Source organism: Symphodus melops, assembly GCF_947650265.1.
Source record: "Symphodus melops genome assembly, chromosome: 13".
Taxonomy (NCBI): Eukaryota; Metazoa; Chordata; class Actinopteri; order Labriformes; family Labridae; genus Symphodus; species Symphodus melops.
Genome location: NC_136703.1, coordinates 19,039,239 through 19,062,096, shown reverse-complemented (window position 1 = coordinate 19,062,096; position 22,858 = coordinate 19,039,239). Strand labels below are relative to the sequence as shown.

At 40.8% G+C, this 22,858-nt stretch overlaps 1 protein-coding gene across 3 annotated transcripts in view; it reads left to right on the top strand.

Moving 5' to 3' along the window:
- LOC306833603 (cadherin-4-like) overlaps nt 1–22,858 on the top strand; it is a 209,579-nt gene that overhangs the window by 149,668 nt on the left and 37,053 nt on the right. For all 3 annotated transcript variants that reach the window (XM_079358979.1, XM_079358980.1, XM_079358978.1), the window contains one exon: nt 2,304–2,495. In XM_079358979.1, the coding sequence (XP_079215105.1) occupies nt 2,304–2,495 (192 nt within the window). The remainder of the gene's footprint in view (nt 1–2,303; nt 2,496–22,858) is intronic.

Here is a 22,858-nt window from a genome sequence, read left to right as displayed (position 1 = left end):
CACAGTTATGTAGCCCCTAGCACACCTAGCATGCTTTATTTAAGCCTTGAGATGTTGGACCCTATGTAACCTCGACATAGAGGCCTCCGTATCTATAATGTACTTGGATATAAGACTCAACATATGTTATTATCTTTACTCTGCTGCTTTAAATAGCCCCAAGCTGGATTATTAAAAGTATCTTAGCTCATTTTCAATTACATGTATTCATTTCTAACCACTCAGGAAGCTTCTGTGATGAAGAAGCATTTCTCCTCCATGTGTTCTGCTGCATTTTCGCATGAATTTAAACAGGTGATATGCCTGATAGCTTCAGCTGTTGATGCAGCTCCTCTGACTCCTGGGTGAGTTAATGTTCAGGAGGAGATGTAAAATGGCTTCTTTCAAGCTCCTTATTTAAGCATCTTTCAAAAAACAGACAGCTTTGCGGTGGTCATTTCTCTCCGCCTGCAGGGAGCGTGTGAGGGGAGAGCATGACAGTAGACTATTGTATGATTGAAGCTTGTGTCTGCGACTCAGCTGTCACTGTCTGCGGAGAGAGGCTATAAATCGGACCTCAGACATGCTCTGCGCTAATAGACTTTTTATAACCGTTGTAAATGACAAAGTCTGTGCTTTATGGTCTCTATCCTATATATGCACGTATACACACATACTCTCGGATGCAAAGCGTTCACTGAGACTTCAGATCTCTGCTTGTACTTTATACATCTCTTTACAGCTCAGGCGTAATGCATGATGAGTGAAATGAACGAGAAAGATGTAAGAATCATTGAACATTTGTTTGTTTGGTTCACTAGACAGAAGATTTTATGCCTTAAATACTGTAATAAGTGGTTTACTACTCTGAAGCATGTTTCTTTCTGGGTTGGTTATTTGAGAAGTTATGACAGTATTAGTTTAAATAACTGTAAGGGGGCTGCTTTTAGCTCAGTTGATAGAACAAGTGCTCCATGAAGAGAGGCTGTATCTGCAGTCTATAGAAAATGTAAGTTCTTTTGAAAGTGGTCTTAAAACATTGCTTTTTCTCTCACGCCTTTGGCTGCGAGTTTATTTTTCTCTGTTCTGTTTGATTTATTATGATTATTATTTTTCATGCGTTTGTATTGTGTTTGTGTGTTAATATTTGTCTCCTTTAAAGCGCACTGGGTTTATATTTGTATGAAATGTGCTATACAAATAAAATTGAATTGAATTGTAGTCCTCTTAGCACTGGTCATTGGTCGTACGTTCAACTCCTGATCCTGACACTATAAGATACATGTCCTCCCCTTCTTTCTCTTCCCCACATTTCCTGACTATCTCAAGCTATCCTTTCTAAATAAAGTGCAAGACACTCCGACAAAAAACACAAACTTCAAATTAGAGTTTTAGTCCAAGCTCATCTAAGCTTCTTTGGGAGTCTTTGGATAAAGACAACTAATTCAGTTGGAGGACGGAAATCAGCAATTTCACAGACGGAAAAAACATTATTGTATTGAAATGTCCAAGTTCAAACCAGGCTGGGTAAAAGTTCAATGCTAGAGAAATTCTTCCATTTGGTGAGTCAAGTGTGTTTATATCTGAAGGAGACATTTAATCTCATCAAGAAGCTGTTACTTCAATTGTGTTCACCTGTCTTATTTTCCTGCTACATGTTGCTTAGATACCAGTGTCAATATCGTAAAGTAGTCAATGGAGTCATTTAATCGGGGTAAAGCATGCATGTTTATAAGTGATTCTGGATGTGAAGCTCACTCATCCCAAAGTGGAAGAACAAAAAACGTTGTTGTGAACAAGGGGAAGCGTGTGAGTGTGTGTGTGTGTTCATGTGCACGTGTTTGCACATGCAGCACAACAAGGAAAGCTCTTGATATAAAATGCCTAACATACTCTCTTTAGCAAAGTTGCCCTTAGCTAGTGACGTGACTTGACTACCTGAATATTTTGTCTGCACTGTCACCTGACCTTGTGATGGTTTTAAAAAAAAAAAATATATATATATATTTTTTTTTAGTATTGGTTTTTCTTAAGTTTGCACCTCTTTTCCAGGTTTACCAATAAAGTAAAACAAACATAGAAAGTTGATCATCCAATGCTTATACTTTTAGTTATCCAAACGTGCCAACACTAATTGAAGATACAACCTATGCTATAAGGAATCACAGCTAACTGTCAAAAAGTCAGTTCTCAAACACAATCCCCATATTTCTTGAAACACAAAATGTAATCACTGTTGCGCTTGGAACTTTAGTTTTGAATAGAAAAAGACATCAGCGTTATCTTCAACAGCCTGCTGACTGAATCCTTGCGTTGTCTTACAGGTCACAAACGAGGAGGGCAAAGTCGCCGAGAGAAAAGAGAAGAAGGACACAGAACCCCCTCCTGTCATCATGTTCTCAGGGTCCCCTGTGAATGACTCCAAAGGGCTACGGAGACAGAAGAGGGACTGGGTGATCCCACCAATCAACGTGGCAGAAAATTCACGAGGACCATTCCCTCAGATGCTCGTCAGCGTAAGTGACACGTTTATGGTCCTCGATTTCTGACTTTTTTTTTTTGTTTTGTTTTTTTCAAACTAGCAGCCGGGATTTCTTGAGTGCACTTCACAGCTAATGCTGATTGTGGGTTTGTGATGAACAGGGATAGAGGAAAGAAACAGATTAGCATATTTGGTTTGTTCTCCACATCCTCAAAGATGATTACGTTGTGTTTCCCTGATGTAATTATAGCCACAAAATCTTTAGGTATTTAAACAGCCCTGAGAAGTGTTCCCTTCGGACAAAGAGCAGGCTCCAAAACAACTAAGCAGCTGAACTCTCGCACAGTGTGCGGTCCATGGGGCTCTCAGGGAAACGAATGATTATTTCAGCTCCTTCATGCATCCTTTCTTTCCTTTATCGGTTTACTTTAGAAAGGTTGCCTGAAGTTCAATACTATTTCTATAGCTCCTTTATAAGAAAGCAATTTGTCACACAATCTTAAGTGAGTCTGTTACTCTGGAACTCCGGGGGGATAAAGTATGAAAAGCTGCTAAAGAAACCCAAAATAAGGAGAGTGGAGGTTCATCCCCCTTGCCCCAGTAAGGACCTGCTGATTTAATGTTAATATATCTGAGATAACTTCATAGCTTAGTCACACCTCAGTTGTAAGTTTATCATTCAGGCAACTTCCCCTTATTCAACATTCAAGATTGGAAAAGGGCAATAACAACTGACTCCCATCAAATTTGATTTCTGCAAAATCGCTAGTTTTAATAAGTACAAAATATAAACACAGCATGGCAGGGTTTGAGGTCGGGCCTGTGCAAGCCTGTCAGAGAGAGAGAAAAAAAAACACATGAATAAATAAAGTTTTGTGTAAATGCAGTGTTGTGCAAATGCTCCAGCTGCAGAGTTTTTAAATTCAGAGATTCTGTCACAGCAGACTGCTCACTTTGACTCTTTCAAAGCGAACTCTGGACTCCAAGCTTGTCGTGTGTGCTGTAATTCATCAAAAAAACATTATTCTAAAAGACTGCTGCTACACTCCCAGCTCCTACTTTCCTTGTCTCGTTATCTGGCATATCTAACCATCTTCTTCTTTTTTTTTTTTTGCCTTGCTGTTTACAAAACTCTCACATTTGATCTCTTTGGGGTCTTAAATTGTGCAAAGAAGCATTTTTCCCCCTTTTCTTCTACTGTCTCTTCTTTTTTTTCTTTTCTTTTTCTTTTTATGAGGATTCATTCAATCTCTAGGGAAAATCCCGGGGTGCTGCTTAAAGGAAACTTTTTTTTTTTTTTTTTTTCATTTGTTGTGAATCAAAAACATCAGGGCAAAGAGCATTTGTTGTAAGTCTTTGTTTTGGAGCTGAAGTGCTTCTACAGCTAAAGAGTGTCCCATCAGCCTGACTCCGAGTGGCTTTCATATCTGAGTCCGCTGAGCCCTTCAGTACTGCTACACCGACCACAAACTGGCCAGACAGTTCTGCTGAATCCATGAGCTGTTCCGAACCAGATAGAGAGACAGAGGTGACGGGGCGGCGAGAAAGAGAGGGGATATCAAAGGAACATTTGGTAGTGTGGTGTGCAGCCCAACACAATCCACTCTGTGCAGTAAATAAGTCCGTCAGGGGCTGGTGGATTGCTGAGAGCTGAGCTTTCAGAGCAGAGGAGAAGTGATGCGTGTTGATGCCTCTGTTGAGCTCTCCGGCTCCCGTCTTTCTCTTTAATGATGACTGGAGGGCAGACCGGGCCATACTGAGAACTAGTGATTTTAACAAGGCAACAGCTCTGAAGGCCAGATGGCATGGGGATCATTTTGCAACACTTATTGTTAATATGTTTTGTCCACTTTTATAACCACTTGTGTACTCTGTTGAGAATTCAGGCCTCTGTGCATGCGTGAAAATGTTTTTTGTCTACTCTCAATTAATTGGAAGAAAAACTCTGAGGCTTCATGGTGGAAAAGAAGTCAGGACAATGTGTTTTTCTTGCTTTGACATTTGATATGTTAATCACAATTAATTACAATCAAGACTTCCACTGAACAGGTGCAAAACAAAGCTTGCAGCATTTCTTTCTCTCATCTCCTCTCCCGTCTTCCTCCAACTGTGCCATTACTCAGTGCTCTGTGTGCTGTGGCTGTGTGATGCTTCCCTTAATGGCCTGTGAAGTCAGTCCCTTTCCTAATGGGCTGTTCTGTCATCCTGCGCAGCCCTGAGTGACATGCAGGCAGCGGCCTTCCCCACCATCCCGCCGCTCTTCTCCCCACGCTGACCAAGTTGCCATCAGTTGGACAGGCTGGGTGACAGCAGCCCTCACCTGCATCTCCACAGGTTTGCAGCACTGTCACTTTGATCAGGCTGCCACACGATCAGGCAGGTGTCAGGACAGAGGCCCGAGTGACTGGCCTCCGAGCCTGCAGCCTGACGTGACTCCAGGGAAATGTTGACTGCTTAGGTAAATTCTTGGCAGGACTGTACTCCCTTTGCTCTCTGAAGCCAAGACAGCGTCAGAGCTCAGAGATGTTATTGACTGCTTCTTATTAATAGCACCGCGGAAATAATTGCTCTGACACTTCAGACTCTTCCACTGTACATCAAGGTGGAGTTCATGTCTTGTAACTCTGTGGCTTAATATACAACCCTATCAGCCTCTAGTGTCACAGAGTTGTACTGAATGTAGCCCAACAAAGCAACACCAGTTCTCCCTCCCATTTTGATGGACACCACTGATGCTTTCTTACTACTGGAGTTGTGGCCAAAAAACTGTATGCTAGTAAAACACAGTTTTATTAGTACGCATCGTAGGCATAGTAAATCAAGTCAACACATAAACAAAAACATATCATATTGATTGATTCAGACCAATTCAAACGGATACATTTAAATGTACCACCATTTTTTGGGGAGTGGCTGTAGCTCAGTGACAAAGTTAATAGTCTCTCAACCAAAGGTTGAGGGTTCGATCCCCAACTCTAGCCACATATACAATGTGTCCTTAGACAAGTAAGTTAACCTGACAATGATGAATGTGTATGAATGGGATCATTCACCTCTGGTGGTCACTTAAAATAGCAACCTACTCTGCCATCAGTGTAAATGTGTAGGTGTGACCTGCGGTGTAAAAGCACTTGAGACTAGAAAAGCACGATACAGGCTCAAGTTTATTTTCCATTTCTCCTTTTCCCACAGACACATGTCAGCAGATGTAGGCAAAGACATGGTTAAATGTTTTCCTTTAGTCTCCTGATCTGATAAGATGTACACATGTGCAGTGTATCAACTGTTTAATGCTGCTCGAAAGGCTCAAACTTAGATTATGATTGTTCATGGTAATGTGTATTTAACCTATAGCGTTAACACAGCAGACAACTTTCTGCTCTGTGTAACTTCTGAATGGATTTCAGGACAGTGGAAGAAACTGAAGCTCTCTGCAGGAGTGTCTTTCAGGAATATCAGCTGCTAATTCTTAAAACATTTTCCAACACTGGAACAAGTTTTCTAATAATATTAATTCAAGCCACCTTCAAAGCACCTATAATCAATTATTCTGCCATACATTTACACAAAAGGCTTTAAAGAATCCAGATTGCCCGCAGAGATAGGAGCAGACCATCAGCCTCTGATCAGACGATGAATTAATGCACAAAAAGAGAAAATGAATAAAATCAGGGAAAAGATTAACATTAGAAATGATCTCTAAAGTCTACTTACCAAAGATAAATGAAACAAGTACACGTTTTGAAATAATTAAAGAATATTTAAGAGTTTATGTGAGTCAATTGGACCCACTCCTGCGAACAACAGATATACACTCAACAAAAATATAAACGCAACACTTTTGTTTTTGCTCCCATTTGTCATGAGATGGACTCAAAGATCTAAAATTCATTCCAGATACACAATATTACCATTTCTCTCAAACATTGTTCATAAATCTGTCTAAATGTGTGATAGTGAGCACTTTTGCTTTGCTGAGACAATCCATCCCACCTCACAGGTGTGCCACATCAAGATGCTCATCAGACACCATGATTAGTGCACAGGTGTACCTTATACTGCCCACAATAAAAGGCCACTCTGAAATGTGCAGTTTTGTCTCACAGCAAAATGCCACAGATGGCGCAAGCATTGAGGGAGCGTGCAATTGGCATGCTGACAGCAGGAATGTCAACCAGATCTGTTGCTCGGGCATTGAATGTTCATTTCTCCACCATAAGCCGTCTCCAAAGGCGTTTCAGAGAATATGGCAGTACATCCAACCGGCCTCACAACCGCAGACCACGTGTAACCACACCAGCCCAGGACCTCCACATCCAGCAGGTTCACCTCCAAGATCGTCTGAGACCAGCTACTCAGACAGCTGCTGAAACAATTGGTTTGCATAACCAAAGAATTTCTGCACAAACTGTCAGAAACCGTCTCAGGGAAGCTCAACTGCATGCTCGTCGTCCTCATCGGGGTCTTAACCTGACTCCAGATCGTCGCCGTAACAGACTTGAGTGGGCAAATGCTCACATTCGATGGCGTCTGGCACGTTGGAGAGGTGTTCTCTTCACGGATGAATCTCGGTTTACATTGTTCAGGGCAGATGGCAGACAGCGTGTGTGGCGTCGTGTGGGTGAGCGCTTTGCTGATGTCAATGTTGTGGATCGAGTGGCCCATGGTGGTGGTGGGGTTATGGTATGGGCAGGCATCTGTTATGGACGAAGAACACAGGTGCATTTTATTGATGGCATTTTGAATGCACAGAGATACCGTGATGAGATCCTGAGGCCCATTGTTGTGCCATACATTCATGAACATCACCTCATGTTTCAGCAAGATAATGCACGGCCCCATGTTGCAAGGATCTGTACACAATTCTTGGAAGCTGAAAATGTCCCAGTTCTTGCATGGCCAGCATACTCACCGGACATGTCACCCATTGAGCATGTTTGGGATGTGCTTGACCGGCGTATACGACAGCGCGTACCAGTTCCCACTAATATCCAGCAACTTCGCACAGCCATTGAAGAGGAGTGGACCAACATTCCACAGGCCACAATTGACAATCTGATAAACTCTATGCGAAGAAGATGTGTTGCACTGCATGAGGCAAATGGTGGTCACACCAGATACTGACTGGTTCTGAGTCCCCAGACCCTCAATAAAGCAAAAACTGCACATTTCAGGGTGGCCTTTTATTGTGGACAGTCTAAGGTACACCTATGCACTAATCATGGTGTCTGATGAGCATCTTGATGTGGCACACCTGTGAGGTGGGATGGATTGTCTCAGCAAAGCAAAAGTGCTCACTATCACACATTTAGACAGATTTATGAACAATGTTTGAGAGAAATGGTAATATTGTGTATCTGGAATGAATTTTAGATCTTTGAGTCCATCTCATGACAAATGGGAGCAAAAACAAAAGTGTTGCGTTTATATTTTTGTTGAGTGTATGTATAAGTGGTGCAAAGCTTTTATCAAAAGACTAAATAAAAATTGTAAACACAAGGCTGTTCTGGAAAAAATAAAGGAATGAAGTGATCCAGAAAGACTAAAACAAAGATTTGGGGGGAGTCGTTTTTTTCAGAATAAACAGGTGTTCTTTGTCGTTCTCTTTCTTCCACAGCCAAGCAGCCATCAATAGCATGTAAGGGACATTGATTTTTCACAGAGGCTTTTTGAAACCTTCCATTGATCCACACACTTCTCCTTCGGCAGAGAGGCATCGATTTCTTCTGCTCGGGTAAATAAAGACTCAACGTAACCACCCCCACCAACACCACCCAACTCCCTTATCCCCCTATTAGAACAGCCGTCAGCAGAAAAATGAACAAAACCCTGATGAAACAACAGTTTAGTGAGCAGTACGGGCTATGAATAAATGTTTGTCCAGTAAAATGCCTTTTTTATTGTACTGCTGACTCTTGTCTGCAATAAGAAGAAAAAAAAAACAAAGACAGACAAAGAGTGGATTTTGCTTGTCAAAGTTGCCTGTCCTAATGAGAACCACATTGAAATGAGAATGGTTGAAAGACTGTAAGTGTGGGCATTACAGACATAAAAAGAAATAATTCAACAGATTCGTCCTTGATAACATCATGACTGAGAATAAGTTAATAACATTGAGATCGCTGGTTAATCCTTTCATTTAATGTGAATTGACAGCCAAAGATGACGGGCCTAACTTAGCATAAAACACAATTCAAATCACAGCATTGCCTTACAAACAACAATCGTGGCAGTATTTTGCAGCACATATACTAGTATCCATTACTTATGTGAATTTTTCTGTTTGGAGGATTATCTTCTCTTATGTATAGAGCCTCAAGGTGTTCATTCATGGACAGATAGAGTGCATCAAACTTGTCTTCCAGCTCTCAAATAGACTCTTATTTCCTGAAATGTCAAAGTATTTCTTGAAAAACTACAAGCACACAAAAGGGACTTTGGTCGATAATCAGCTCCTTCCTCGCAACAAACTGACCACAGTGATTGTAGACATTTAAAGTAGTTACAATGCCTATTTCTCACAACTTTAGCCTTTTCTTGCTACCTCTTTTCTTCATTTTGTTCACCCATTACATCAATTCTGTCCACGTCTTTAGTCTTTTCTGTTCAGCCTTTATCATCTTAGATCAGTTTTTTTTTTATTACCGTTAAACCTCTTCTCTGGGTTACATTCAAGTGTTTGCATAAAAGACATTATTTTAAAAGAGAGGACATTGATTTCTGAGATGTGGAATAAGGGAGGTAGAAATGGCAGCAATTTCACCTGAACTTTTGTGTTATTGGATAATATTTCTCCGGGAGAAAATGTTTCTGTCTGCCGGCTGTCCTTGAGACAAAGAAGCCAGATATTCCGATTAAGTGTGGCTCCATCCTTCAATAATCATAGCCTATTATATTGACGAGAATACCCTAGATGGAGAAAAAAAGATTCTGAAAGAGCAATAAGCCGAATAAATGGATGTCTAAAGTCCTTTATTGGCTGATATGTAGAGAAAGAGGTTGATTTCATATCCAGTATTGACAAGCCATTCGTATCACTAATGTGTTCGTGCTTGCAGCTTCAGAAAATGTGCCTGTATTTTAAACACCGACTTTGAACCTGATTTGATGCGCGTGTTGCTCTGCATCTCGCTGTGTTCAGTGCACTCTCTGCAGCACCTGTGCTCCAGTTTCTGCGTCTCTCTCCGTGGAGCATGTTGAGAAAAGCGTTTTCCGAGCAGAATGAGAGAACTCCCCCCCTGAGGTGTCTGCTTTCTCCTCTGCGTACGTTTACCAGTGATTAATGACTGCTCCGCTTCACTGACAGACACGGCAACAACAAAAAACAGCAGAAATGCAGACAAATGAGAAGACAATCTGAAAGAACAGGAGGAAGATAAAGGGACAAACGGTACGTGAGTGAGTCAGAGCTGAAGCCGGTTGCATTGGAGAATTGTCGCTGGGTAGAGACATTGTGGGTATGATTGAGAACAAGCAAAAGAAACGGAAAGAGAGAAAAAGGAGTGAGCGATGGAATGAAGGGCTAGACCAGGATTAGAGGCACGTCTGTGTTTGTGTTTAGGTCTGATAGACTTCCCGCAGAACTGCTGTTCACGGCCTCTTCCCTCGAGTCTAATGAAGCCTTCTGGCATCTGCCACCCCACCAGCCGGCCAACAGCAGCACTGCACTGCTTCAGCCTGCCACTTCATCGTTTTCCCACTCCCTCCTGCTGTGACATATGCTCATAAGCACACTCGCTCAATCACAAACAAACATACGTATGCATACACAGGCATGGAGACACATTACTTGTCATACACAAGCAGCAAACAAAGGATCAGTAAAGCGCATGGGCCGTGTTGTTGCCTTTATGTTCATTGTTCAGGGTTTTGTTTGGTCGCATTGCTGCTTCATCCCTGAACAAATAGAAGGAAAAAGCTAAGCCAGAAAACAGGACTCCATCTTGCGGACTTTTTTTTTAAACTTAGTCCGCCAGATAAACCACAGGATGGGGAAACGCAGGGATACAAGTATTTAAGGATGACAATCCGATCCAGAGCTAGGTTACTAAGAAAGCGCATTACTGACCATATGGAACGCTTTATAAAAGTAAACCCATCTTCTGGCATAAATAAATTCAGGCTGTGAAAACACTGAAATGTGCAGCAACACTAAGTCTATCAAACAAGAACTGTACAGGATGTGCACTGCTGTATATATATTTAAGCATATTTTGTTCAAGGCTATGTTTTGTCTTGTATTCTTTCGATGTTTTTGTGCACCGCTAAGGTCCTTTTTCTTGGCAAGCACAAGACTTCAACACAGAGCACACACACACACTACACAAACTATCAAGTCAGGGGGAAAAATAGAAACAATAAACTCCTTTCAGATGCGAGTGGACCTCCTTTGGAGATTGAAGAGGGAGGAAAGTAAGGAGAGACCTCTGTCAACTCGAGGGGCAGAGCGCAAACAGTCGGGTCAGCATTTCATTTGCTCTTTGATTTGCTCACTAACACATCCTGGATAGCTTAAAAGTCTCTGTCTTTTTGGTTTCATTTCACCTCCTGAAGAATTTAGAAAGTATTTTTGTCTCTCAAGCACAGCTGTGAATTTTATTCTAGCAGAAACAAACGATGTTTGGAGACATAGCAGATCATTTTTCCTCTGTACAGTACATGCTGGAGACTGTTATTCAGTTCTCTTTTTTTAGTCACTCTAGATTGTAGGACTGCATAGTCATCAACATTCATAAACATGCTCGTTTTTCTATTTCTGTTAGTTATGGCTTAACCTTTCCTTTTGTTACATCAAACAAAAAATCAATGTATCTACTACTTTTATTAATTACTTACTCACAACTTTGAACATTTCCATTAACCTTAGCGTTTTACTTCGTAGCATGTCTTAACACTGTTACATGGTCATGGTAAATGGTAGATAAACTTGACCTTGTAAAGCTTATTAGTCAAAGCACTTTTACACAGCTGACCACACTTTCCCATTCACACCCATTCACACAGTGATGCCAGAGGTTGTTATGTAAAGTGACCATCAGGAGTAATTAATACGATTCATACACATTCTTACGCTGCTGATGAAGCAACAAGAGCAACTTGCGGTTCAATGTCTTATTTGCCTGAGGACACATTGGACACGTAGCAACAGGATCAAACCCCCAACCTTCTGGCTTAAGAGAAGACAGATTCTACCAACTTAGCCACAGTTGGTAGAGTGGGTATGAAACTTGTACACTTTCAGCAATATTTTCAAGTATTGGCTGGTTGTCATTGAAGAACATGGTACTTTGAACTAGTTTGATTGGACTAAAAAAAAACACCACTGTGCTAAATAAATCCCTTGTTCAGGAGCTAAAGATTCTTTATCTTGCCATAAACCCTTAAATCACATTTTGTATTCATGCTCAAGATCAGATAACTTTAACGAATAAATGAAAAGAATGATTTATTTAAAAAAAAAAGGGGGGGTCTCTTATGACAGTCGGGTTAAGCCTGGTAGTTATAGCAGCATGAGTAAAACAGCACAGGAAGTGGAGAGTGCATTACATTGTTACTCTTGCTAATGGAGTCTTTGTGATGGAGGAACAAGCTCAGCCTTGTCGTTTTAGACAGTTCATGTCATTAATGAAACATGTGGCCATAAAAGCAATTTGATCAGATTCTGAATAGCGTGACACTTTGGTATTTCAAACAAAAAGTGAGCACCTGAGGCACATTAATATCTTAGGCGAAGAAGTGGTCAAGGGCAATCATGAAATAAAAAAAAAAAAAGAATACATTTATGGATTCTGTGAAAGCTCTATTTCTGCATGCTTCCTCAACTATCCTCTATTTCCCAAGAGCCTTTGTCTTTGAGTCGTAGTCTTGTCTTTGCATATAACAAATACCTTATGAACTTCATTTCCTCTCTAATTAAATTAGTTAGATCAATGTAATTACATTTATCAGCTCCAGGAAATGGAGTCTCCTGCAATCTCTTGGTATTGACAAGAAAAAGTAATTGTCAGTACATTCATGTATTTGTCAACATGAATAGGCCTTTGTTCTCTCCTGTGTTCAGGGAAGTGAGACTGAAATGTAATTTTCATCGTTTAATATCTCATTATTTTGAAATTAGCAGCGTGAAGTCACGGTAAACATGTTCATCAGGCACACTCAGCTAATGTTTATTTTCAAGAGAACCAGAGGTGGTCTTATTGTCCATGTCCAGGTTTAGAGCCTCTAATGCTACAGCTTAACTCTAACCAAATAAACAGCAACACAAAAAAAACATGTCTCAGCCGCCCACTCACTCATACACACACCGGGATGAAAACACACATGTTCACAAATCCCCCCCCAACACATTCCTTTCTGATATGACATCAGGCAGCACCAGGAGCGCTCCCTCCTGGGTTCAGTTGGTGTTAAATTAAACAGTAAATCATAGCACCAAAAGACACAAGAGTTATGTGTGAGTCAAGGGCAACAGTTCTGGGCTCTTTAATAGGAGATGAGGAGGACTTTATGAAGGAGATAAATAACAGCTTAACAAACAGCCTCTGCCTGGTCCCATGGAGGTTGGCCTTAGCAACCCTGTGGATCATGCTGAATGAAGGAGAGCCAAGAATCTCTATTCCTCTAAAGACATGAAAAAATAATGTGCAGTGAAATTGGAAGAAAGATATGCGAAAGGGGACTAGGGGAGGTGGGGACCAGCAATGAAGCGGGGGGCTGAGGTTGGCAGAGATTGTCTGTGATACGAGACAAGGTCGGGAAAATTGAAAGGACAGGTTGACAGACAGGTTGGCAGTCAGACACCCTGAGAGGCAGGTTTAAGTAGATACAGGGGAAATAATTCAGTCAGACAAGTAGATCAGACAGACAGACAGACAGACAGACAGACAGACAGACAGACAGACAGACAGACAGACAGACAGACAGACAGACAGACAGACAGACAGACAGACAGACAGACAGACAGACAGACAGACAGACAGACAGACAGACAGACAGACATGGCTGTTAAGTTAAGTTATACTTCTAACCTGCTCAGTAACGTTCTCATGTTGGCCTGAGAGGCAGACCTAACCAAAAAAGCCGGCATTGAGATAAAATGAAAGAGAGAATGATTGACGAAAAAGTCCTTGGATATGAAATTGAATTGAATTTAAGTGCTTTTGGAAGATTAGAATTCTAATCTCACTTAATGTGCTTGTATTTTTCCATTTCCCCTTATTTAGCACATGCTTTACCGAAGAGAAAAGTGAGAAAGAATCCAAATCAGTGTCTGCACCAAAATAAAATGATCGTCTTCACTTTTTCATGCACAATGAAAGACCTTCATCGTCATGTTTTCATGGAAGTACAATGGTTTCGGCTAAGGGGTGATTGTGTTTTGTAGACTGGTAAAACACACTATCACAAATACAGACATGCACACACAAGGGAGCAAACAGAGAAATAAAGATCTGATACAAGCAAGGAGACATCAGCACAGTTTGTGTGTAGTAAAACGCCTCACTGTGCAATGAAACGCTTCACTGCATTTCAAGATGAAGAGTCTCCTAAAATAAACCACTTTAGCACCAGATTAAAAAAAATGGCAGTATTTTATAACTAGTCCTTTAACTTTGTCATTGCTTTTCGCTTATGAGCGTTTCTGCTCAACACTCCCCGACGCTGCTTAACCTGTTTTTATTTGCTGCTCATTTTTGAGAAGAGAAGAACATTTCCTCCTCACGCTCTATAAAAGTGTAAACATCCCATATTGTTCATAAAACCAGGGTGATGTATAGCTCTTTACAGAGTGCCAGGAAGGGCAGCATACAGGGTGTGATGTAGTGGTTCATCTGAGGTTGTGCATTGCACTTCTTTTACATAAGTTTGATTTGTATTGGTTGCTATGTGACATGTAAAAAAGCACTGAGCAGCTAGTTTTCACTAATGTTTCACTAAATATTTCAGGGAATAGAAAAACGGGTTCACAGAAACTGACCTACACTGGCTCTGATTATTTTTTTCTATGTATCAATCAAGGACTGACAGGCCAGCGGCTTTTGAAAAAGGAAAACAGCACATGTACATCAGCCATCTGTGTCCTTATGATGCACATGCTTAAAAAAAAACACACAAGCGTGAATTCACAGACACAGATGCATGGCTACACAAACATACACACACACCTCCTCACTCCTCCAAGGTTCATTTGTCAAGATGACAGCTGGACTCTTGCAGAGGTGGAGTTTGCCAAGCAGAATCCCTCGCTTGGTTAGTGGGAGCCAGAAACATCCTGGGAAACATTCTGACACACACTTAGAGGCTGCTGTGTGTCTGTGTATGAGTGTTTGTCCGGGCATACAAACAAGCAAGCGGGTGTGTCTTTTTGTTGTGAATGTGCAACTTCTCAAAACAGCCAGCAGCAGCATGGCAAGGTCCAGCCTCTCTTCAGTTTCTTTCTGTGCTTGGCAGAGGCAGCCTTGGCAGGGAGCTGCCCATTTTGTCAGGCTTCCAGTCAACATCAAACATGCATACTGCTCCTGCTTTTACCTGAAAAAACCTTTTCTCCCTTGCCTTTCTCATTCACATCTGGGTCCTCAGACATCTGTTTACCTCATGATATCTCAGAAGTGTTTGTCCATGAAGGCTGGGAGGAAAGGTTTGTTTTTCTTACAAACAGCCGTCCAGCTGTGTCCACCATTGTGTCTGGCCAATTATGTAACTGGATGTTCCTCTGGCTTGACTGAAAACAATGTGGGAATTACAAAAAAAAAATTCTTGCAGTACCAGACCACCCAAAGGTCACATGTCTGGTCAAGAGGTTAAAAAAGTTTCCTCTTTCTCACAGTGAACATCAACCCTGCGGAACAGATATCCAACCAGACAAGTCCTGGCTACCTCTATGAATCTCTTGTTTCCACGTTTCATGCCAGAAGGGCTCATGCTTCGCTTCAGAGTTGTGCTGATGCAGTCAATTCACAGCCACTTTCATTTCCTCCTCCCTCACTCTTACTTTTTTCCCTCCATTTTTCCTCTAGTCTGCATTTCTGGTCTTCACCGCTGCCTGATGGCTTTAAAAAGTGAGAAGAGGAAAAGAAGGCAGGGAGAGGGGAAGAGCAGTGTATTAAGGGTGGACAGTGGAAAAGTGGCTGAATGCATTTATTGGAGTGTGTGTGTGTGTGTGTGTGTGTGTGGGGGGGGGGGGGGGGGGGGGGGGGTAAATTGCTGGTAAAAGTGCAGTAGCAGCAGATTTTCTGCCACTGTCACCCTCTCTCTCTTCTTCGTTCTCGCCTACAAGTCTCGAACACTCTTTACTCTAATTACCCAGATTGGGTTTCCCGGGGATGAAGGGATAAGGGGGGAAAGGGAAGTAACAGAGGGGTCCTTGATATTGTCCTTGTCAAAGCCTAGGGGAGTGACAAGAGAAGTCATTCACGCATCCATCCCACCCCTGATTTCCCAATTTAATCAATTCCCCTAATGAAAAACAGTGACAGAGAGCGAGAGAAAGAGAGAGTTCGACGTAACCCCAACACTCTACCTGTGCTAAGCTAAAGCTAAAGGGGCGCGGCTGCTCTTTGTCTGCTGATACAATGGCTGCCTTATTTTTATTCTCCCTGTCTGGAAGAGATGAGCGAGGAGGGCGAGTCATTCTATTGTCAACTCTTGGGAGAATAGCACCTCTAATTTGCCATAAGCCAGCACTATTAAAGACCAGACTCCTTTCTCAGTGCAATAATTGGAAAAGTCGTTCAATGCTTAACTTGAATTACTCTGTGTTATTTTCACTAACGTGATGGAAGGTCTTTTAACAATCTCTCCCGCGTCACTTCCAGCTATCACTCCAAAGACACAAAAGAGCATAGAGATACTATCCTACTCTGACAGAGACGACAAAGCCAGCTGGATCTGGAAACATCTCTTTAGCTTTTCTGTCTTCTCGGTCCCGTCTGCAAATCTGAAAATGGCATTCTGTGAGAGAATTATCGCAGACAGGTAAAAATGAGGTTTACTCACGGCAGTGACATAAGCCCCTCTACATGAGCTGTGATGCAGTACAGTTAAAGTGACAACTTTCTCTCTTTTTCTACTATTACAATGTCACTTGAATGTATTATTTTTTTTATTATTTGTCAGGGTTTTTTTTGTTTATTTCTTTTTTTAATTAGCACATTTAGGTCAAAACCACGAATGGCAACCTCATGGTGAGCCTGAAGTATTTATTTATTTTTAGAAATCTTGACTTCAAAAACACATACCAATCCAGCATCCAGCATTTTGTAGATACTTCAGACTTTCAGACGTCTTAAACTCAGCAAATGACCAACCTTGACATCTCTTAAGCCAAACAAATAACATCTTTATTATGTGCATTATTGTAACACGTATGTCAACAGAATTATTTTGAAGTGGGCGTAAATCTTTAAACATACCTGCAATCATGTCTGTTAGTTCAATCCCCTCTAAGATGTTACCCAGTTACCTGCTGGACGGGAAGGGGAGCAGGGGGTCGTGTGAGGGAAGACTTGACGTAAACAGAACGTATCACAACATCAACAAAAGCTCTGGAGAAGAACATACTGGAGAACAGAAAACATAATGCAGCCGTTTACTTGCATGCACGGAGCTCATAGTGGTCACTGAAAACAATGCTGAACATGAAAGCTCGAGAAACAGTCTGTCTTTTTAAAAGGCCACCGGAAAACTTTTGCTGACTCGAGTGAAACACACAGGGTTTTTTTTGTTTGTTTGTTGAAAGTTTGTGTGAGCTTTTGACAGATGGTGTGTGTGTGTGTGCATGTGTGTAGGTGTGTGTGCGTGTGTGTGTTTGTCTTTCAGTGTGTGTGATAAGAAACTTTTAAAGGCTCTGTCTCTCCACAGCTAACCAGTGTCATCCTTAACTGTTAGTTGATCCCTTCCTGTTCAGCTTTACTGTACTGCTCAGGCACGTTTAGCCCTACCTGTGTGAGTACTTGATGTATCTTTTTATGTTTACTGGTTGTAAGAACTGTAAAAGGCCTGGTTTCAACTCTTCAGGGGATTGCTGTGATTTTGTTGTCTGCAAGTGACTGTTGCTGTCCTTCTGCTCACTGAACCAGTGGCACACTTCAGCACACCTGGTTGGACACTTATGACAGACGGTGTGTTTGTGTATTTGACTTTGGATTCTTATTATGCTGTGCCTGACATGCTTAAGCTGGTATAGTTATAGTTCTTACTTTGAATATTTGATTAAATTTCAGTTTCTTTTTGTACATTTAATTGCACTGATAATTGGGTCTTGAATAACTATACATACATATTCATAAATGCTGAACACACAGAGGGCTATCTCTGGGCTTTGTGTTAAGTTATTTAAAAATAAAACTCTTTTCATCAAATTTCTCAAGATATCCCTTTTTCCTAAACTGAGGTCCGCACAGGCAGCCTTCCAATTATTTAAAGCTGTCTGGAAGATAGGATGAACAAAGCTGCAAGACATTTCAACTTTGTTTTAGTGGGCTTAAAATTGAAGGCTGTATATATACACTAACCAAATGCAGATAGTTGAGCAAGGAAACGTCCACCTCACAGTATTTTTGGACAAACTCTGAGTTTTACGGCTATAAGTTCACATTAATCTCTGCCGGCTGTTCTCTTTTAACAAACCAATGCATGCAATCACATTCAATATAATTCAGTTCAAGTCAAAAAACTTTATTTGTCCCTGGAGAGAAATTCAAAGGCACACAAAGCAGTAAATGAACGACAGTGCAGCTACACTAAAAATTTAGCCAAAGATGAAGTGTCAACTAAAGAATAAAGTGTCATTATGAGACTCTGATCAAGGACTGTATTGTTTTTCCTTAAGTGTAACTGCACACATTTTTGATTAACTTAAACATTTGCACATCATTGGTCAGGCATTACATGTTTATGTGGTGCATCTTTGAGATTTAGCTATTATTTAAAATATTCCTTTAGGAAAGTTTAATTTTTGTGATTTTAATGCAAACTAATTAACACACAAGGCAATACACACAAACTGAATTTCTGAATTTCTTTTAGCAATTTCACCTTCAACATCCCTAGTCTTTTACAGGCATGCATATGGTAATTGCCATTCTCTGTACATACTAAACTGCAGCTTATCGCGGACATGCCATACTTACACTTCAAAGGCTTCCGTGAGCGAGAAGATCAATTAGAATATGTAATGTCCTGCATGTATAATAGATGTTTTAAATGATACCCACTAAAGGAAACAAATAGAAAGCCTTCTTTCAGTTAGTCTGTTGCTGAGTTTTTATGTTCATCAAAGTTTAAGAGCGCTTACAAAGTAAAGCACTACCATTGTTTCAAGCTCATTTGTGGTTCTTCTCAGGCCCTGATATTGATTGATTTTGATCATGTTTTTGACAGGAAGCTAAATGTTTTACAAGCAATGTTTTGTCAGGTAGGTAGACCGTTTTTTGGGGGGGGGTTTTAACAAGATTGATGGATGGATGGGCACCACTGAATGAAAGACCCACTTGTTTTTCAAGTTCATCCATCTGGCTGGCACACATACATCTCCTCATCCATCATTTATACAAGAACCTCTTCCTTCTATTTCCTTGTTTGGTTTAGTAAACAAACCTGCTATCTGCTTTAATATTTCTGTGACAAAAGCACCAGGATTGGACTTTAACCGCCTTCTTTTGATATTCTTTTTCTGGTATCCTCACTTTCCCAGCACTTCCATTCTGTACTGAGGAGAGCCGACATGTAAACATAATGAGTATATACTGGCTTTGACAGTGTCTGAGAACACAGACAATTCTTTTTTCACACTGCGTATACTGGAGCGCTAAGCCTCTCCATGTTCCTCCCCTTCGTTTACATCCAGTGCCTTCTCTCTTAATCATGGTGAGAGTTGTGTGGGCTGAGGGAAAGCTTGAATGCTGAGGCAAACAAATGCACTGGTAATATGCTAAGAAATCCTCTGCTATCACATAAGGCAGAGAGGCCCTGTAAGAGCCAGCAAATACAAGGTTAAGTTACATCGCAAAGCAGAGCAGGTAGACTCAGTTGTTTAAGGTTTCTAAAGGATGTTTCTTTATTTACCGTAGCAATAACCGAAACACTCTAAATAGTGAATGATGTCTGAATTGGGCTTTCATCTGGCCAACCAAGGTGAACTGTCTGCTAAACACAATAAAGTGAACGGTAAAAGAACTAAACTAAACTACTGTTGAACAACACCATTGTCAACATGTGTTTCTGTATTTCACTGATCTCAAATGGCCAATATGATAATGAAAAACATCAACAACCCTGAACAACACTTGAACGTACTCGAGAACACACTTTAACGTATACTCGTTGTTCATAACAAGTAGATCATTTTTAAGGGTTTAAACAAACAAATGTAAATCCTCTTTAAAGATTACTTACATCAAGACAACTGTGGGTTTACTTCTTATTTACAGTTTGCATGCCAATATGCCCAAACAAGTGCTCTTTTAAAATATTGAATAATAAAGATCTTTTATCGACTTTTTGTGAAGTGTCTCAAGATAACATTTGTCATGAATTAGCGCTACACAAATGAATATTCATTAAAGATTGAAAAGTGATTTAAAAAGATCCTACAAGCCGGTCTTACAACTACAAAAATAACCATTGATTAAGTTTTCAAACACGAATTCTCACAACATATTTGTTAGCATGTAAAGAAAATTAGGAGGCAGACAAGAATTATGCAAACAACTGAACATCTGCTGTCTTCTGAGGTTCCACATTTGGGGTGGAAATTTAGCAAATATGGCAGGACATGCAGCTAAATTTAAATGATTTTAAAAATGTTGAAGTCCTGCATTAACTTACACCTTTTCAGTTGCTCAAGCTTTATGTAAAACTATCTTTGGCAGGCAACCTCTTATTGTGGTGTTTAGAGCTTTTCAGATTGTGTACAGGTGAATTTTAGAAAATCGTACTGAACTACATTTTGCTTATGGCCAACACTGACATGTAAAGCACTAAAAGTTAGCCAAAACAATGAGCTCAAACTGTAAGACTCTGTGGATCTGAACTGCAGAGTCAGTTGATAACTCTCTTTTTCGTGGCTGTGACCGACCCCTTTCACTCCCAAATAGCGATGGGATTCTTGTTTAATATAAAAATATTGATTGTGATTTTATTGCCGTAAATTTGTGTTATCTCTCTTAGGATGTTTCAAATGATTTTTATAAGGCTGGGGTTTATTTGGTCGTTTCATCAGATGGGCTTTTATTGGAAGGCGTTTTTAATCGTTTTTCAAACCCCACCTTATTGCTGTGTAGTAATATTATAAACGTCTACTTTTTATGAACTCGCTTTTTATGAGTGTAACCCTCTGGAGGTTTTGTACCACTGCTATGTATATATATATATATATATATATATATATATATATATATAGTACATTCAAGATATATAGAAAGATATGTAATGGTTTATATCTCAAACTTGCAGCACAATGAAACATCTACGGTAAATGGTAGTCATTGGGAAGTTTTAACTAAGGTTTTAGCTAACATGAATTTTTAAATGAGAATTAATTCCTCTGCACCCCAGTTCCTTGTGTTATTCATTCTCCTCTCTTCATCTCCTCGTCTCTGTTTCCCCGAAGACCCAGAAGCATGATAATTCCTCATTTGATTCAGTTTTGCCTGGCAGAAGGGAGCTAAGCTCACTGATAAGATCTCCTTAAGAAGCAGACAAGTTGTCAGTAATGAAGGGAATTGCTTTGATCCATCGACAAATAGGTCATTTAGACAGTGTCTGGTTTCTGATGCTGGATGATACAGTCATGACTCTCTTTCTCTGCCTCTCTCTCCCTCTGAGTCTTGCATTATCAATCTCTGTTTGCTGAGCGGGTCCCGTCCATTCTTGCTCCCCTATAGATACACATGCACGCAAACTATCACAAGGGGAAATAACACACAGAGAGAAACAACTGAAACACTGTATTTGATAATCACTGGAGCTCTTGAAAATGAAATGCTTTGTTACTTATTACCCAGGGGAGAAATTTTATGTGTGTGTGTGTGTGTGTGTGTGTGTGTGTGTGTGTGTCTGTTAGTTTGGTTTAGTTTGAGGTGCAAGATTGCATTGTAGTCAGACGAGGTAAGAGAGAGTGTTTCCCTCATTTCATTAAAGGAAATGAAAAAAAAAAATCTTGTTCAGTTAGGAGAAGCTCTTCATGGTGTGAATTTTTTAAACCCATTCCATCATTTTATGAAGCTAAAATGGCAGAATGATAGTGAGAGCTGCTCGTTTTTAAAATGACATGTAGCCTGTCATACTATTCTGAGATAAAAGGAGGAAACTGATAACATGCCGGAACAGCAAGTGGATTCGATCCCTTCACATCCATGATTGGATCCCTTCATGCGTTACCATGTACTGTATGTACTTTTACTCTCAGTCATGAAGCCTAATCGTGCACACTCATATCAAATAAGTGTGCGTACAACGCTGCACAAATATTTATAGTAGAAACAGATGAGGAAAAGTATTCTGGCGCCCTCCCTCAATAGTTCTGAAAAAGGGTTTACTTGAACGTTGTGGGAGGGAGAGCTAATTGGCTGGAATGACTCTGGAAACATGCAGCTGAATCTCTTTTCCCCCCCAAGCAGGAACAACTTGGAAACGGGTGGGAAATCAGGGGGGCGGGGAAAACCCAAATGGAATTATGGAGAGCTATCACTTCCTAACTGGTGAGGATTTATATGCCACTGCCAAGGCCAACGGATTGAAGTAATTTCATTTTTCACGCATGGCTTCTGTCCCTGCAGAGACCTGAAGCAAAGAAAGAGAGAGGGAGGGAGAAAGATGAGAGCGTGTGGTGGAGGGGGTAGAGATGAGAGGAAAGGGGAGTATCGGAAATGAGTGGGACGGAGCTGGAGAGGAAAAGGGAGGGCAGAGGAAAGAGGAGACAAGGAGAGGGGAGGAGAAATGGGGGGATGAATGAGCAGGGGAGACAGTTTGGCAGTGGGATGTGTAATAATTGCTTGTATTTTCTAATGCGACAGGAGAGGTAGGTGAAGTCGACTCGCTGCAGCCTCTTTGCTTCGTCTGTAGAGGAGGGTAATGGCGCTACATTGAGAGATCAGCCAAGTTGCTGGCCGGTTATTTGTTAGTTTGCTGGTGTTTAACAGGAAGAGTTTCTTTGAAGTAATAGCAGTGGATGCCTGCAGCTCGTTAATTATCATAGCTGTCAACAGGAACTCATGGAGGGATGTGCACAGCATTCTGACGTTCACCTCACCACTATTCCCCAAAGACTACACACATACAGACACACACAAATAGCATTTGATAGATGTTGTGACAGCTTGCAGTGTCTATACCTGTTCACATTTGTTTGATTGGAAAACACATATCAAAAAGGTCTTTCTGATAGAGAGAGCTGAT